The sequence below is a fragment of the Gadus chalcogrammus genome, chromosome 16 (assembly GCF_026213295.1).
Source record: "Gadus chalcogrammus isolate NIFS_2021 chromosome 16, NIFS_Gcha_1.0, whole genome shotgun sequence".
NCBI classification, from domain to species: domain Eukaryota; kingdom Metazoa; phylum Chordata; class Actinopteri; order Gadiformes; family Gadidae; genus Gadus; species Gadus chalcogrammus.
Genome location: NC_079427.1, coordinates 20,913,374 through 20,928,666, shown reverse-complemented (window position 1 = coordinate 20,928,666; position 15,293 = coordinate 20,913,374). Strand labels below are relative to the sequence as shown.

General features: G+C 46.2%; 1 protein-coding gene across 2 annotated transcripts; it reads right to left on the bottom strand.

Annotated features, from left to right (window-relative positions):
* Nucleotides 1–2,838: 2,838 nt before the first annotated feature.
* LOC130405856 (L-aminoadipate-semialdehyde dehydrogenase-phosphopantetheinyl transferase-like) lies at nt 2,839–10,484 on the bottom strand. 2 transcript variants are annotated; one of them, XM_056611125.1, is made up of 7 exons: nt 9,823–10,484; nt 9,533–9,643; nt 8,497–8,638; nt 7,097–7,218; nt 5,605–5,766; nt 3,684–3,752; nt 2,839–3,539 (listed from the first exon to the last, which is right to left on the bottom strand). In XM_056611125.1, exons 1-7 carry the CDS (start codon nt 9,964–9,966, stop codon nt 3,372–3,374), a joined length of 918 nt encoding a protein of 305 aa, XP_056467100.1. In that variant the 5' UTR covers nt 9,967–10,484; the 3' UTR covers nt 2,839–3,371. The 2 variants fall into 2 exon arrangements, with proteins under 2 accessions (XP_056467100.1, XP_056467099.1); XM_056611124.1 differs by having other exon boundaries at nt 2,839–3,542; nt 9,823–10,483.
* Nucleotides 10,485–15,293: the final 4,809 nt, after the last annotated feature.

Genomic DNA, 15,293 nt, shown 5'->3' with positions numbered 1-15,293 from the left:
ATAATATCACATGTGGGTGAAGCGGTTCGACAAATGACATCCAGCATGAAGGACATCTGCATAATACTTAACTTAACTTAATTGCCATGCATACAATTACCAATATTATATATATTATATAAAGGGTTCAAGATAGTCATTAAAACATGCAAATAATCATTTGATTATTTGCACACACAGACACACACAAACACAGAAACATAAATTTGGCAACTGGTGAAAAGTCTAAATGAAAACATCTTTAATCAGCTCAAGCTAAGAATGGTAAACAGACACAGATGCTTTTGATAATCTAGGTGTGTGCGTGTTCATGTGGGCATGTGTGTAGCATGCCCTTTGATTGTGTGAAACGTGCTATGACTCTGTGATCAAACATTTTTGATGAGTTTGAGTTTGGCAGCCATTTACTAAATACATCACAATATAATGAGGGCCTAATTGCACACACGGATAATAATTTACCAGTTACACATGCCGTGTCTGTCAAGCTAAATCAGGCCCACGGAGGTGGACATTTCCATGTCTGAAATATTCCGAAAGTAACCACACATTTTATTTTATAAAATGTTGTGGCTCCACTACTTACACTTTAAACTGTCAGCTATCTCAAAGGAACAGCCAGGACTCCATACTCCAGAAAAGCACATACAATATCAGTATTATTTTTGCAGCCAGAGTTAGGGCTGCTGATATTTGACTCAACAGTCAGTCTCTGCAGTTTTCAAAATGACGTTGTTGACAGTTCGGCAGAAGAGTAACGTTCTTGGGAGATATGACGAATTAAAGTTTAAGGAAAGAATTCAGAAAATGTTACACAATTTACAAGGATAAAATTGCATATTGTGTTCGACCACTTTCCACCACAGAATAAATCCAAACCAATGAGGTGTACTTAAAATACATTTGGGTTGGATGTCTTTCCTTCTTTAGTTTAATCCCATGCTGTGCTTGCTGAAAGGGCATAATTATGACCCTCATGTCTTGGTGATTTTTTTGATTCTCAGACAATAGGTTAATTAATAGGGCCCCTAATTATGAATGAAACTGTTTCTCCATCCCACATCCCATGCATTGACGTGCTTACTAAGTGGCAACTCATGTTTCATTGGGGATAGAAGGTGGAAAACAGTGAAACATCTATATATATATATATATATGTATATATAGATGTATATATTTGTGATCTAACCCTAAAGTCCAGTCCAAGTGTGACCGCCACAGAGAACATCAGGTCTAATTGCATCCGCCTGGAGGGAAGCTCTAGTTGCAACCTCTAGTTCTCATGACTGCACCCGCAAATATTTATTTTTCAAAACATAACAAATGGGTGCAGGGGATCATATCAATACCCATCTTTTAGCTCTCTTTCTCATCAGGCTCAAAAGGTCACAAAGGCAATAAAGGGTTACCACAACACAATCAATAGATGTGGATTGGATGAAGACGAGAGAGAGAGAGAGGGGAGGGAGAAATATTTAGTTGTAAAGGTGAGATGAGGGGAAAAATAAATATGTGAGAAAGCACGGTGGGGGGGGCAGAGGCCAGACAGGTCCTGGTGTTGTGAGGGTCCAGGAGTGCTACGGAATATAATACATATCAAAGTGTTTTTCGAGGGAGGCCTCATGTTGAGCTCCTTGCGTGTCTGTCTCTGCTATTATCCATCCCGCTAAAGGTCAGCATGTATAAAATCACGTCCAGATTTTTTTCAAACACTTTAGCAGAGCCATCGACTCACTTAACCTCCAGTGAAACGCATTGATACCTGTCATCATGCCCGACTTGAATGTGTGTGACTGTGAAGGCGTGTTTTGGTGGGCCAGTGCCCATAAGTAAAAGCTATATAAGGATCCAGTTGTTGCTATATTTGGTTGTGATTGAAGGGTGTAGGGTGCTTGACCAGTCAAAACACTGCAGTTCTTCACTGGACCCAGTGAAAATTTCAGATAGAAATATAGCATTGCACTAGTGTTTCAACATTTCTTTTAAGTTCCTCTGCGATGCTGTGTTTGCTATAGCAATAAAAGTATTCATTGCAAAGGTCTCCGGGCTTGGCTTGGATGTATGATCCAGGAGTGTGATTCAGGCGCCGCGTGGCAGGGAGCAGGGCCATGTGATTATTGAGGCATTAGCCCGGAGTGTGGAGAGGTGAGCTGGAGTGAGGGAGGTCACGGCTACCGGGCTGCCTTAGACATACAGATCATTTGACCCCTGACTATGTTCGATGCTAGGCCATTTCCCCTCCTGTATACTGGAATTTAAGTTGGCGATTATCGGATATGGTCAGGAAGTCTGTGAGGCAGCGGCAGCAAACATGTAGGCCAGCGCTCAAATCGATAGCCCTGGCTGACCTGGAGGAAGATGGAGTCCGACCACAGGGTCAAGGAAGAAGGAAGGAGATATGATTGAAGGGGAGAGATGGAGACACAGGGAATGGCACTATGGGACAATTCAATGTACTAATACACTGAAAATGTCAGCGTTATTCAACTTATTACTGAACATTTACATTAAGCTCATGCATTTTTTTTTAAATAGCGTGTTTAATTGTATAAATATATATATTGCTTGTTAAGATATTTTTTTCTTACACCCACAAAATCATGCCATGATCAATCATGCATATTAGTAAAGCCTATAGAAGAGGGATTTAAGTGAGGGGAGGCAGTAGTGCATAAGTCACTAACACACACACACACACACACACACACACACACACACACACACACACACACACACACACACACACACACACACACACACACACACACACACACACACACACACACACACACACACACACACACACACACGCACACACACACACTCGCACACACACACTCACACACACAGGTTGATAAGAGACATGGATGGCGAGAGACAGAATTAACATACAGGTAAACACCTGAGAAATAAGTAGAAGAACACCAAGACTTCATTTACATTTCTTTATCTGTTCCCATGTAGCTGGGGGTTCAAGGCGAAATGTGATCGTAAAAATACAACCCAATTAGTCAAACAACATATCACTCAACCACAATCAAACAGTGCACACAGTGAGTGTATTACACACATTAGCACATTGAAACCCATTAACCGTGCGTTTTTCCAGCACTCAGTAATGCAACAGGTCCAGCGTGCCCAAACGTCCTCCAATGTGCGTCGTTCCTTCCGGAGCGACCCACAGCCCAGCAGGTCACGGTAAGACGTGTGCCTGGGTACATCAGAGCACCAGCCCGTGGCAGGATGACACATGCGTGTGGACCCGTGTCCATTCGGTCTTCCTCCCTGCATCTCCCGGACATTGTGAGGCGCTCCGGGTGCGTTTGGCCCGCTGTGGCGTGGCTCCGTCGCCGCGCTGGAAGGTGCGGCGTTCACTCTGACGGGGTCCTGCTGCTCTGTCTCTGGGGGGCCTCGCCCTTGCTCTGGAAGCCGTCCCAGTAGGCGGGGTCTTCCTCGCTAAGGGGCGTGGCCTGAGCGATGAGGTCACCGAACGTCAGGTGGGTGAAGGCGGTCGGGGGAGGGGGTGACGGGCATCTGGGCTGCTGTGAGGGAGACGGGTGAGGGTTTGAGATCAAAGGGGGGGGGGGGGGGGGGGGGGGGGGGGGGGCTACACCACAGGACTGCTGTGTTTTACATGGCGGGAGGGGAGGGTTGTGTTGGTGCTGTGCGGTGTGTGTCCTCACCCCAGCAGGAGGAGGGCTGTGGAGTCCTAGCGCCACGGCAACATGGTGGTCCGCATCCAACAAGCTTTCCTGAAGAACAACAGACACACACAAATAGCACTACTGAAATGCATAAATTAGCTGTAATTTAAGCTTTTTATTACTGTTCAGCTTCTCCCCGATCGAGCCGCCAGTGCTTTGAGCCCCTCCCCCCCTCTCTCGGCACGGCAGGAGATGGATAGAGCGCATGCGTGAGATATGCTGAACAGCGGGCAGCGTTCAGTCATCAGGACAGACTCACATAGAGATCAAAACCCAGCTGCACAACTGTCGTTCAAAAATGAAAAATAATAGGGAGGAAATATATTTGTGAAGAACATGTTTCTTGTCGTCTTTATAAGCGCCCGGGCATGCAGCGCATTCAGTGACCGCCCCCCTCTGGCACACGTCCTTCTTGATGAGACCTCGTTCTAAACGGCACTCATAGCGGTGTGTCGTGGTCCCCAACAAACCACCACCACCACTGCCACCTGTCCCTTCCCCCACTTAAGCCTAGAGGGCTGAAGGAAGTGGTGCATTAACATTTACCTCGGCGGTCCGAGAGGAAGCGAGGCAGCAGTAGCAGCAGCAGCAGCTATTCCCGGGTGTGAAAACACAGACACCAAAGTCGCATTAGAGCCTCCCATGGAACCGATGACACTAAGTGATTACCTGTCTTCTGCCCTCACGCGGACGTGATGCAAGGCTGTGGGGATGGGAGGGAGTACGGTGGTGGGGCTGACATCACTGAACACTCAAGAGGAGCCGCAGATGAACAAATAAAAGGAACTGGTGTAGAATGAAGCTGGTGAGGTAGGTGTTGAAAATACCCAGGAGGATGGGCTAATGACAAGGTAAATATAAAAATGTCATTGGTGAAATGAAACAGAAGGTGGGATAGGGTTGACATGGGGGTGTTTCTATAGTTATATCTAGTGACGCTGAGAGAGAGAGAGAGAGAGAGAGAGAGAGAGAGAGAGAGAGAGAGAGAGAGAGAGAGAGAGAGAGAGAGAGAGAGAGAGAGAGAGAGAGAGAGAGAGAGAGAGAGAGAGAGAGAGAGAGAGAGAGAGAGAGAGAGAGAGAGAGATCGATTGATGGGGCTGGAGGAAGAGGAGTGGGAGGGGGTGAAGGCACGGGGGCCTTGTGGCGAGGGAGCAGGAGGTGTGAGAGACGACAGCAGCGTGGCGACCGAGGGACTTCTCTCCTGAACTCTCTCCTGAATCTCTGGAGAGCAGTCCCCCCACACATCGACATATCCTCTCAAAATAAGGCCACTTTGGATTCAATTTGAAGTGTCTCTCCAGTGGCTCACACTACAAAACGGAGAAGGAAGAGGGGGGAAAAAAGGGAGGCAGGAAAACATAGGCACTCACTTAGGCTCCACCAGGTTTTTCCTGGTAAAGAGCCCGGCCCTCATGCTTCTTGGGTTAACTATGTTTTGAGAATGGACTTCAGATGACCCTAATCTAACACACACCCAACCACACACATATTCACACAGCATACATCCATATTGAATCAGATATCCCGTCCATACCATTAAAACACAGAATAATCTGTTTCGTGACTCTTCTGAGTCACAAATCTAATTGGGATAAAACGTTTTAATATTTCCGATATGGAAAACAGACTGACTGACACACACACACACACTCAAATGACTGATGGCAGCCGTGGGCCCAATCTGCACTATAGTATGACGATTGTCTATCTCTGCTCTCCTCCCATCTGCCTACTTGATTTATGACGGCGGTACAACAACAGCAACAACAACAAAATCACAAAGATCTTTCTTCGCATCCTGCTTGAGTAATACAACAGTCGATTGCTGTCACATTTTCAAACCTTTATTACAGGAAAGACTCACAACATCCCCATCCCCTCTCCACCCCTCACTGCATACCTCAAACCTCCAGCTGTCCTCCTCCTCCTCGTCCAGATGCATCATGGTCCGGTGCTGCCCCTGCTCCTCTGTGACTGGCTGAGGGGAGAGGTGAAACTCCGCCCTCTGGAGGTTGAAGCCCAGCCCCGTGCCAATGGCCTTGATGAAGCTCTCCTTCAGCGCCTGGGCATGGAGAAGAGCCTCAGGGTTACCTCCCCTCGTCAGCTGTGTCGAGGAGCAAAGCATGAATGGGTGCATTCCAAATGTGCCTCATTAACCCCTACAGCGGACTCATGGGCCTACAATGCCAAAGAACTTCCTGAGGTGCGATCGCATGAGCGCGACTGTAAGCATTGCATAATACCTGAAGGGCCTTGATAAGAAAATGGCCCAGAAGGATCCCTGTGTGTGTTTGTGTGTGAGTGTGTCTGGGTTTGTGCTTGCTTTAGCAGAATCGCGCGGTTCCTAGCGAAAAGCCCTGCTCGATAGCCAAGGTAACAGCGTTTCGAGGCTAATCTCTATGGCAACAGTAGAGCACTGCCATTAGTCAACAGTATGTCGTTGGTATCGGAGCTTGACGTCTCTGTGCCACCCTCTCAATCTCACAACGGCCTCGCCACACGCACCGCCACCGGCCCTGTCCATCTGGGGCCGGGGGCAGCGTGGAGAGGGAGGGAGGGAGGGAGGGACGGACGGAGGGAGGGAGGGACGGAGGGAGGGAGAGACAGAGGGACGGACGGAGGGAGGGAGGAACGGAGGGAGGGAGAGACAGAGGGACGGACGGAGGGAGAGAGGGACGGAGGGACGAAGGGAGGGAGGGAGGGAGGGAGGAAGGGAGGGAGGGACGGAGGGAGGAAGGGAGGGAGGGACGGAGAGAGGGGGGAAGGAGGGAATGCAAGCGAGCGATGGATCGAAGGAGAGGGGAGTGAGAGAGAGAGGTAGACAGAGGGGAAAAAGGTAAAGAGAGAATAAGAGGAGGAGCACGAGAGTGAGTGAGTGAGTGAGTGAGTGAGTGAGTGAGTGAGTGAGTGAGTGAGTGAGTGAGTGAGTGAGTGAGTGAGTGAGTGAGTGAGTGAGTGATCGAGTGAGTGAGAGAGTCATAGAGATGAAAGATATATAGAGGTGTGGAGCAAGAGCAAAGGAGAGAGTAAAGTGTACGAGAGAAGAAAGGGAGAGAAAAAGGATGGAGAAAGAATTTAAGAGAAAAAAAGTGTTGTCATGGTGTAGTGCATGTTCTTAAACGCATCCTCGTTGAATAAAAACACATGCATGTGTTTTCTAGAAATAACGACTGTTTCCCCTTTTAGGAAACACACACACACACACACACACACACACACACACACACACACACACACACACACACACACACACACACACACACACACACACACACACACACACACACACACACACACACACACACACACACGCATATAGCCCCAACTTTGCGGCCTCTGCAATCCTCAAGCAATGCTTTGCCAGGTCCAATATATATGGTTGCTATAGTTACCCAGTGGCGGTAGAAGGCGGCGAGTTGCTGGCGTTCTGAGCCAGATGATTGGATGACGCTCCACTCGTACTCCGTAAACTGACGAGTCATGATGCGGAAAAACTGGGATACAGAGCTGCTACCTGCCGTCGGAGGAGGGAGAGAGGGAGGACGGGGGAGAGAGGAGAGGCAAACCATGAAATGTGTGTCCACAACACACACATACACACACACACACACACACACACACACACACACACACACACACAAACACACAGGTAGAAGCTTGGTTTGAAGAGGAGGGGAACAGATTAGGGAATAGACAGATTGGGTGAGAGAAGAGGAGGAGAGAGAGAAAGTAGAGGATAAAGAGCAGACGGTGGGGGCGAGAATGAGGCGGGGGAGGGAGGGAGGAGAAACGCACATCTGATAATTATTCTGAAAGCATATTCCCTCCCAGGGCCAACAGAAACCCACTGAAACCTCGCTTTCCCCCATTAGGTACATTTACATTTTCGATTTGAGAACATTGCTTTGATTAAAAAAAAATGTGTCCATGAGATTCATGGATGAAAACTCGATTCAATGTGTTGCTGTCATTTATGCTTCATGATTTCAATCAGTTATACCGTCGGGATATTGAGATACTGTTATGCTTCGGAGGCTGGTGAAGACAGATAATCCTTTAGGAATGTCCACAGATCAACTGTGAACAGACAGTCCGTGCTCAACACATCACGGAGAACGTGCCTCATCCAAACTGTACCACAAAACAAATTGGGCAATACTGACACCTGGTGGGAGTAAAGAAAACAGCAACGCTAGGATAAACAATCGTTCACTGACTGGCTTGGCAAGACCCTGATGGTCAGAAAGGACAGGTGTGCTAACATGTAAAACAGAAAGGACCATCCCAAATATCAAATATCCCTAAAAGCGAGATTTAATGTGTTCGATGCTCCATCTCTTCCTCATGCTATTGGCTTGAAATGTGTCTCATAGACTGTTCCTTGATTGTGGAACCAGCTGCCATGCACTGAACATCACATTTTTATTCATCCATAATTTTTTACTGCAGCTATTGACGTATACTTCTACAACTGTAACATACCATGAAATATGAGCACCTCATAAAACAAGCCCTTAACTGCTAATTCAGCCATCAGGCAAGTGTATCTGGAGGATAAGGAAACACCATAATGTAGCTTTGTTGTGTGATTAGAGGTAATTAGAGACAAGTGGCACCTGGTTAAAGATAAAATGCGTAAGATGACAGAAAGATTTGAACTGAGAAAGAGAAAGAGACAGAAAAGACAGACAGACAGACACGGTCACCAAATAAAAAATATATTTGCTCTATTACCTCAATGGATAGGTTATTATGAGTTTTGGCTGATATGTATACAGTTGTTAGTAAGTACCTGGCATGGTGGTTTTCATAACGTCCACCCCGACCTGCAGGCCCTGCTCTGCAGCCAGCACCGCATACTCCCCCTGGTGGGAGATGTTGAAACTCCACCTCTGGGCTTCTCTGCTTAACGGAGGTGTGTGGGTGGTGGTGGCCTAAAAGCAGACATTAAAGCTAGTGTAGGTTATCTTAGGGGCATTTTTGTCAAATTAGTTCATTTATCTTTACATTCCAACAGCAACCAATAAATCAAAGGCACTATGGTAATTTGAAAATATTAAAAAAATAAAACAATCCGGTATCTATGGCTGTGGCAGGCCTTTAGTACCCCTGTCCAATCATTTTATTCAGGCCAAGTGAAAAGAGAAGAGAGCAAACCTGTCTATCTATACTTGCCTACCTGCGCACTCTCTGTCCATGCACTCACTGCACATGACCGGAGTCTTCCAAAAAGCTATAGCAGAGCAAATGTAAAAGCTAGAGAGCTAATCACTTGTTTTTGGTGAGTGGCTTTTTGAGGGAGGCCTGAAGGTGGGGTCATAGGATTATTTTCAAAATGTAGATACAATTTGAAAATAATGAAGATACATTTCAAAATGTACCTTGCTCTGGCTGGTTTCTCGCCAACCATATCTTTAAAATAATGTTAAACACGGCAAGAATTTAAAATGTACTTGCAATTTTCTAAACACAGAATAACTAAAGGGTTGACAACCATTTAGTTAATGTGTTAACAACAGATAAAACAGGAATTAATTTCACAGCTCAAGTACAATTGGATTGCTTGAACATTCCTTATTGGTGATATGATCCAATGCTGACTTTCATATACTGTATGTGAAACATTGATTCAAATGCATCATGGCAAATTCCATTAAACCTCTGATCTGACCATTGCTTTATAGTGTAGAATAACGTCATTGATAAGGGAGTTGTTCGCTTGGAGGAGAGCATGCCCCTCTCCCATTATGCTCAAAACTTAAGTATGCCTTTGCACAAATAGAAGACCCTTGCATGATTATTGTATTCAGACTACATCATCAGCCTACCTCTGGCAGCACCAGGTACGGCTTCCCTCTGGGTGAGCGTGCCAACTGGATCTCTGACCAGGGAACTGCAATCCTCTCACACACAAACTTCCTCAGGAGCAGCCGACCAACCTAGAGGACAGTAAAGAGAGAAGGAGAAGGTTTTGAAAAGGGCAGGAAGGGGAATTAGCTCAAATGGTAGAGCGCTCGCTTAGCATGCGAGAAGTAGCGGGATCGATGCCCGCATTCTCCAAATCATTTTCGATTCGTTATTCACTACTGGAAAAAAAAGAACAAAAGCCCAAACTGACCATTGCTGACTTGGCATCTCTGGCAAAAACGAACTGTCCAATTCTCTCCTTCTCCTCTCGCTGGATACAACGCGCCGCATAAAGCCACTCGGACCGGGTCGGTGTCCAGGAACCATACCGAAAAGCCCAACGAACAGACCCCATGGCGGCTCTCAAAGGTTAACCAAAGTCCTTCTTCGGCAAAACATGCGTTTGTCCAAAGCTACTGAGGTAACTGTTGCTTTGATCCAGGCGTACTGCGTTTTGACGAGGAGCGCCAGCTCACAGGCAAAGATACTACAAATGTTCTGGTACATTAAAACGGTCCTGCTAATGTTCAAACATAGTTCTAAGATTCGGATTTCTAACTAATGATGACAATTTAAACTTATTAGGCAAAAGATATATGCGTCCCTGTTATTGTTTTGGTTGCGGTCGGACATGACAAGCGGAACACATGTCCGGAAGTATCGGGGGCGGGACCTTCTACGTCAGAGGTGGGCGAGGTGCCGAACGAGCCAATAGAAGCGCTGTTCACGGTGCAGTGATAAAGCTACGAGATGCTGTGCCTGGTATAATGGACATCCAATTTAATTCGAGTGAGATCAACAATGTGAGTTATTTTCATCTGATAACAATCACATATCCCTAGGGTAGCATCAATAGAATAAGGTGATACAACAGCCGGCTAATTTAGCCAGATGAAATGCCATTTACGATGATCTCTGCAAACCACTCGCCGGGCATTGATTGAAGAAGAAGGCAGCAACCCTATAGTTACAGCAAGATTGATGTGTAGGTTTCGAAACGGTGCGGGGGGTTACACCTCATGGGGAAACATCTAACAGATATGAATAACGATCTAAACCCATTGTGCAGTTTTTTCCACTTTTTTTTGTCCACTTTTTATACGCTATCTATTTAATGTATGCGTACATTTTAAACAATAATTAGTAAAAATAGATAAGAAAAGTGCTTTTCATACACATCTTTTTTTCCATCAGAAGTGATTTTTACTGTACTAGGTTCTACCAAGGAACTGAGTTGAAAACGTTACACTCTTACCGCATATGATAAACAATACACAGGTATCTGCCATGTTAAGTCATGTTTATTTCAAAGATGTTACGATGACAAGTTTGGGGATAATTCATCTATACAAAGTATTTTCAATAAAAAACAAATTGACATATTAACAATAAAACAACATGCATGGCTACACCATCATAACATGTTATTTACATGTGACTGCATACAAATTTGTCCACAGACAGGTAACTAACGTATGATAGTAAGCATTATTGGCCCTTAACACTAATATTCAGAAAAAACACTGCCTCAAAAGGCTATTAGCTTAAGCAATACAAGTAGAGGCATATACTTGAACTTTATACCCTGAACTTTTAAACGTTGCAAACGTGCAAAAACATAATTATATATTTATGTGGCATTCAGTCCAATGCTGAAAAAGAGATCCGAGTCGGTTCGCAGAGAATACTCAAACGCACCAACGCCTCGTGCCCACTGCACCGTCAGTAGGGATGGGAATTTATAAGAATTTCACGATTCCGATTCCGATTCTGCTTATCGATCCGATTCCTTATCGATTCTCTTATCGATTCTCATTGGGTGAGAAAATAAGTATAAATGTGTTTGTTTGCATTACATCTCTTTAATATCTGATCAGAAGTGCTTCTAGTATTAGGAAATTTTACATTTTCAAATCAATTGGTCTAGACGAAAAGATATATGTTTCGCTTTTTAAGCTCAAATGCCATCATTATATGCCATACAACTAAAAACACAGACTGAAAACAGCCAAGTAAGAGCTTGTGCCTTTTGGAATTCTAACAGTGCTCATTTGCATTCAACTTTTAACAAAATTAAACTGACATAAACAAAATGAAGCATTGATTAGACAGAGATTTATTAGATGGGCCTACCTAATAAACCGTTGGAACACACAAGACCGGAAACCAGACCCCCCCCCCCCCCCCCCTCCTCGCACAGCCCGTACGGTCAGTCCCGTCAATCACAGTGTACTGTCCCCTCTGCTCAAAGCAACCTGCTACACTCCACTCACTGTCTGAAACTCTGTCTGCTGAACACCAGATCCCTCAGTAATAAGGCCTTTTGATAAATGACTTTATTGTTGACCAGAGTCCTAGATATTCTCTGCCTCACTGAGACCTGGCAACAACCAAATGACTTCTCCCATCTAAATGAAGCTGTCCCACCAGGTTTTTCTTTTATTAGTAAACCCCCGGTTAATGGGAGGGGGGGTGGCCTTGCTCTCCTCCATCGTGATAACATCAAAGTCACCACTGTCACAGTCCCCCTTCATTCCTCCTTTGAATGTCTAGCTGTAAAACTCTCAGGCCCCAACCAACTATCATTGTCACCATTTACAGACCACCAAAACCCTCCGCCGTTTTCCTCAATGAATGTCTCATCACTACTTACATCTGTATGTGCAATGTCCCCCACTGTTATCCTCCTTGGTGATTTCAACATCCACATTGACAAACCCATCCTGTACTTTTTGCTAATGACTTCACATCACTTCTGGACTGTCTTGGCATCACACAACATGTCAACCTCCCAACCCATAACAAAGGTCACATTCTGGATTTAATCTGCTGCACTGACATCACTCCCACTAACCTTGATGTCATTGATTTCCCCATCTCTGACCACAAAGCTGTACTTTTTGACATTCATACCCAACTACACAAAACCAAGGAACAACGGACCATCTCCTTCAGAAACATCAAACTTATCAACACCACAGACCTCTCCAACCATGATCAGCTCCCTACCCCAACCCTCCCCCAGCTTCCTCCCTGACTGACCTGGTGACTCACTACAATAACTGCCTCTCCTCCTCCCTCACCACCCTGGCCCCCCTGAAAACCCCGCTCAGTCTCATTCACCCACACTGCTCCCTGGTTCACTCCTCATCTGCGCCAGCTCAAAGCCATTGGTCGTCGACTGGAGCGACTCTACAATAAGACTCAACTCACTGTACACCGCCAAATGTATTCGGACCAACCTCCATCACTACAAGAATGCCCTCACCACTGCCAAAACCTCATACTACTCCAACCTCATCAACAGGCAACTGGTACAGGCAACAGCAGAGTCCTCTTCTCAACAGTCAGCCACTTACTTCAGCCTCCTAAATCTCTCCCTCCAGACATTTCCACCACCCAATGCACTGCGTTCCTTGACTTCTTCAGCTCTAAAATCAACACCATTCACCAACAACTTGGCCTCATCTCGCACCCCCTCTGATGACCCACACTGGATGATCACCTCTGGCCAACCTCTCATCAGCTCCCTCTCTGACTTCACCCTAGTAACAGAACAGACCGTTTCAGAATTAATCCGCAAAGCCAAAACCACCACCTGTCAGCTCGATCCTCTTCCCACCTCCCTTGTCAAAGCATGTCTTCCGTCCATCTCCCCCATGATCACCAACATAATTAACTCCTCCCTCACTACTGGTACCGTACCCCCCACTCTCAAGCTGGCTGCCATCACTCCCATCCTAAAAAAACCTGGTGCTGACCCCAACTGACCTTAACCATTACCGGCCCATCTCCAATCTCCCTTTCATCTCCAAACACTTGAAAGGGTGGTTGCCGCACAACTACAGTCCCACCTCGACATAACAATCTCCACGAACCGTTCCAATCTGGCTTCCGTCCAAAACACACGCACTGAAACAGCCCTAGTCAAAATCACCAATGACCCTCCTCCTTGCAGCCGACTCTGGAATTACTCACATTCTTCATCCTCCTCGATCTCAGCGCAGCATTCGACACCATCTCCCACCCTCTGCTCCTGAACCGCCTAGCTGGTATTGGGATCACTGGTGCTGCACTCTCCTGGTTTACATCCTACCTCACGGCCGTCAAACAATTGTCTCAACTAAGCAACCACAAGTCTGGGTGTTCAGGTGTCTCACTGGGTGTCCCCCAGGGTCAGTCTGGGTCCACTCCTCTTCACCACTTACCTCCTCCCGCTGGGCACACTCCTCCGTCACCACGGGGTCCATTTTCATTGCTACGCTGACGACACACAGGTCTACATCTCCACCAAACCCACCGCTGCCATCCCCCCCACCTCCCTCATCACGTGCCTGGAAGAGATCCGGAGCTGGTTGAGCAGGAACTTCCTGAAACTCAATGGAAACAAGACCGAGGCCCTGCTCATCGGATCCAAATCCACCCTCACCTAAATCACAACACACCCCAGCTCCACTCATAATTATCGATGGATTCCCAGTACCCTTCTCCTCCAAAGTAAAGAGCCTCGGCGTCATCCTGGACAACACCCTCTCATTCGCACCCCATATTCACAACATCACCCGGACTGCATTCTTCCACCTCCGCAAACATCGCCAGACTCCGCCCATCACTGACCAATCCCGCACTGAAATCCTAGTTCACTCATTGTCACATCACGCATAGACTACTGCAACGCCCTCCTCACCGGACTCCCCACCAAAACTCATCAACAGACTGCAGATCATTCAGAACTCAGCGCGCCCGGATCATCACCCGCACCCAACTCATCTGACCACATCACCACTGTCCTCATTCAACTTCACTGGCTCCCAGTACACTACCGCATTCCAATACAAAACCCTTATCCTCACCTACAAGCTCTCCACAACCTAGCCCCCAGTTATCTCTGCGACCTCCTCCAAGAATACACTCCCTCCCGCTCCCCTCCGCTCAACCTCTGCTGGACTACTATGTATCCCCACATCACGACTCACTTCAATGGGTGCCCGGTCATTCAGCTGTTCAGCACCCAGGCTCTGGAACTCCCTCCCCCCACACATAAAACAGCCAGAGACACCATTACAACCTTCAAGTCACAACTCAAAACTCACCTGTTCAAACTCGCACACAACGTCTAACTGTTCACTGTTTTGATTTTTTTTTTTTTCTTTGTTTCGTTTTGTCTTGTTTTTGTTTTATTTATTTCTATTGCTATGTTTATTTATTATTTATTTTTTCCACAATGTCTTGTTTTTTAAAAATGTATGATGACTATATGCTATGTAAGGTGACCTTGGGTGTCTTGAAAGGCGCCTCTAAATTAAAATGTATTATTATTATTATTATTATTGATAGCAATGCCGGTAAACAACCCCGAGAAGCCCATCCCTATGAGAGCTCCCCCACGCGACGGCCCATCCGGAGGCGACAGAGCTGTTGGCCTGATATTATATATACAATTATAATATAGTATATAATATATTATATACTATTATATATAGAGCTCCGGGAGTCGCAAACTGCAAAAATCACTTTCTCCTCCATTCCGCGGTTCACCCGGACTTCACTGCACTGAGTTTGACGGCTGAACGCGGATTGGCTGTTACGTTACACAATGTCACTCAGTTATCACGCTGTTGAACGCTGATTGGCTGTCATCACGACAAAAACTTGTCATCGGTTTTCTCCCGCGAAAAACTC

Bases quoted from the DNA above. Each gene is read 5' to 3' on its own strand.
- LOC130405856 (XM_056611124.1), bottom strand. From the start codon at position 9,966: ATGGGGTCTGTTCGTTGGGCTTTTCGGTATGGTTCCTGGACACCGACC. The intron at 7,219-8,496 runs GTACTTACTAAC...CTCCGACGGCAG, and splicing joins TATGAAAACCACCATGCCAG to GTAGCAGCTCTGTATCCCAG. The intron at 3,753-5,604 runs GTATGCAGTGAG...GTTGTTCTTCAG, and splicing joins AGGACAGCTGGAGGTTTGAG to GAAAGCTTGTTGGATGCGGA.